General features: G+C 48.5%; 1 protein-coding gene across 1 annotated transcript; it reads right to left on the bottom strand.

The window, feature by feature from the left end:
• Positions 1 to 677: 677 nt before the first annotated feature.
• THUMPD1 (THUMP domain containing 1) lies at positions 678 to 2,391 on the bottom strand (the record flags this gene model as incomplete). The annotated part of the gene is made up of 3 exons (XM_010150740.1): positions 678 to 1,003; positions 1,556 to 1,804; positions 2,177 to 2,391. Coding segments are annotated over 3 exons (790 nt in total), but the record flags the coding sequence as incomplete, so codon positions are not given.
• Between the last annotated feature and the right edge of the window lie 189 nt (positions 2,392 to 2,580).

Genomic DNA, 2,580 nt, shown 5'->3' on the forward strand with positions numbered 1-2,580 from the left:
CAACGTGTGCCCTGCGACTCTGCTGCTCTAGGACAGTCAGACGTACTACTCTGAAGCATCTCAAAGTACTGGAGTATTTTCCCCGTAGCAGTTCTTCCCATTCACTTGCGAGACTTGGCATGTCCTTGTAGAGGGAGATACAGACACAGGTACATGTAAACCTCTCCATCATACAGGAAATGATCAGGTTTAGCTCACTCTGTTGCTCACACAGAAGAGTGTTGCAGTCACACAAGCTGTCGGACCCCTTCCCTAAAAACCCTCTGCAGGCAACTGTCTTCCCCAGATCTCTCCCTTCCGTCAGTACTTCCTGGCAGAGCCAATTCTGCACTGCTGGTTGGTTCCTGCAGCCAGCAGATGTAAGGCAGCACTCGGCACGTCGGGATGGCTGCATTTGCATGGGCATGCACACCCACCTACACACGCGTGCGCTGCTAGGTAAGGGCCCCCGAACAAAGCCCTGGAGTGGCAGCAAGCGTCACCAGAGCGGTGACACTCTCTTGAGCACTCCTGGACATCAGCTCCACCTGCAAGGAGCACTAAAGTCCTTACACATGTGGATTTTAAAAACAAGATTTCAAAACAAAACCCACTCTCATCTTTAAAACGCCCCTGCAGAATTCTAGGGCAGCTTTTTTTAATAGGTTTTGGGTTATCTTTCACTCCTACAACATTTTCTACGCTGTTAGCACATCATTCCCCTTGGGCTCCGCTGTTGTTTCACCCTGATCCTTGCTCTCTTGTTTTACTTCTTTTGAGCTCTCTTCCTCCTCGGTTTCTGGTTTTACTGCCTTCAAGTTCCGTTCCTCTGTCAGACTTGATGGGTTTTGTTGCGCGTCGTCTTTGTTGCTCTTCACCACCTCTTGCAGGTTGTATTTTCTGAACAGGATATAGTCTCTCACCACGCTCAAGCAACACACGTTTTTTATTATTTCCACCACAATTGTATATTGTGGATTATTAAGATCGACCTTGTTTTCTGGATTGAGGCTTCCCACAATTCCTGTAAAACAAGATGTAGTTTAAAAGATGCTGGAAAAATGGTTTCAGAGCAGAAGCATGCCCTGTTGAAAGGCTAAAAATTAAGAGAGAGCAGGCAATATCCCCCTTAGCTGTAAGCAATTACTCGTTTCTGTACCTGTTGAAAGCAGCAGAACAGGACTCTCAGAACATACCCCCCATAGGACCGGAGTAACTGAAAAACTATCCCACTGCAATTACCAAGAAACAAAATAGGTAAATAAGGGGGAGCTACTGCACGAGTCACATATTCAGTGAAAATAGCAACACGTTATTCCAGCACAGCATCCACAGAAAGCCTGACAGCACACAAAACTGACTCCCAAACAACATTCAACACTGTGCGCTCGTTTGTTGTCTCTTAAGACATCAACGCAGACGTTTGTGTCTTAGAGAAGCTTTTGTAATTCAACAGATTTTAAGCAACAAATACGGATGCCCATTAAGACCACTTCTAATAGCCTGACCTACGCTATGCATGCAGTTGTGGGCTGCCTATATACCTGTTCTTGGTTCGTGTGAAATCCATACGTACCTGCCAATTCTTTAATTACTTCTTCCCTACTCATATGGCTGTTATTACGAGCTTTGTAAACAATCTGAAAGGTACCCTTGCTAGGAGCTTTAAACCAAGGCTCAAAAAACGTTTCTGTGTATTTCTTCATATCCTCCATAAAAGCCTTGCAAGTTCCAGAAATGGGCAGCATGCGCAGAATGACTCTGGTTTTCTTCTTTTTAGTGGCATGCATATCCTTTAATATATGGTGCACCAGGTTCTCAGGTTCTACAAGAAAAACAGCTAGGTGTGAGAAACAGGAGGCATTTTTTCACTCCCTTCCCTCCCCCCTCTAAATAATAAGCTGGGGAAATGCACGTTTGGCAGCACTGCTGTCAGCCTCAAACCCCTTTCTGTGAAGGGTTGTTTTACTAGGCCAAAATGCAGAGTCAAAGGTGATTTTGTCAAAGCAGAATCCGCTACCTTTAGCAACTCTACCAACGAGCAAATTCAGTGGCAATGCCAAAGGGAAGGGGAAACACTCCTGTACACTGTTTGCTGTACACGAGTTTCCTGGAAGACACGCTCTGGGGCCTGTTACCAACACTGTTCAGAGCAGTTTATTCCCATGGCATTACGCAGCATCCATCGATGTCCCACCTATGCCCCGGGTTCTGATGAAGACCACGTTGTTGGCACCACTCTCCACTGACTGGAACCGTCGCAGCTTCTGCTCCGTCGAGGCACGGATCTGGCCAACCTCCTTCTTCAGGGCGGCCTCCACATCATCCTCATCCTCCTCCCTCTCGCTTCCAGACAGCCGCTCCTCATGATCTGAAAACTTGGCGCAAGGCACGTCTCGTGTTTGACAAGTACTGAGCAACGGTGCCCGCAACTTAAAAACCGCCAGCAAGGCGCCACCTCGCCCCGGGGCCCGGGGGTGAGGGAGAAAAGGGCCTTTTCTCCAGCCAACCCGAGGGGCTGCTCGCGGCAGCCGGCCTCTTGGCGTGCGCGGTGACCACAGGCGTGGCCTTCGCACACAGAGGGGCAGGAGGCCGCAGGGC

Source organism: Eurypyga helias, unplaced genomic scaffold (genome assembly GCF_000690775.1).
Source record: "Eurypyga helias isolate BGI_N326 unplaced genomic scaffold, ASM69077v1 Scaffold33604, whole genome shotgun sequence".
NCBI lineage: Eukaryota > Metazoa > Chordata > Aves > Eurypygiformes > Eurypygidae > Eurypyga > Eurypyga helias.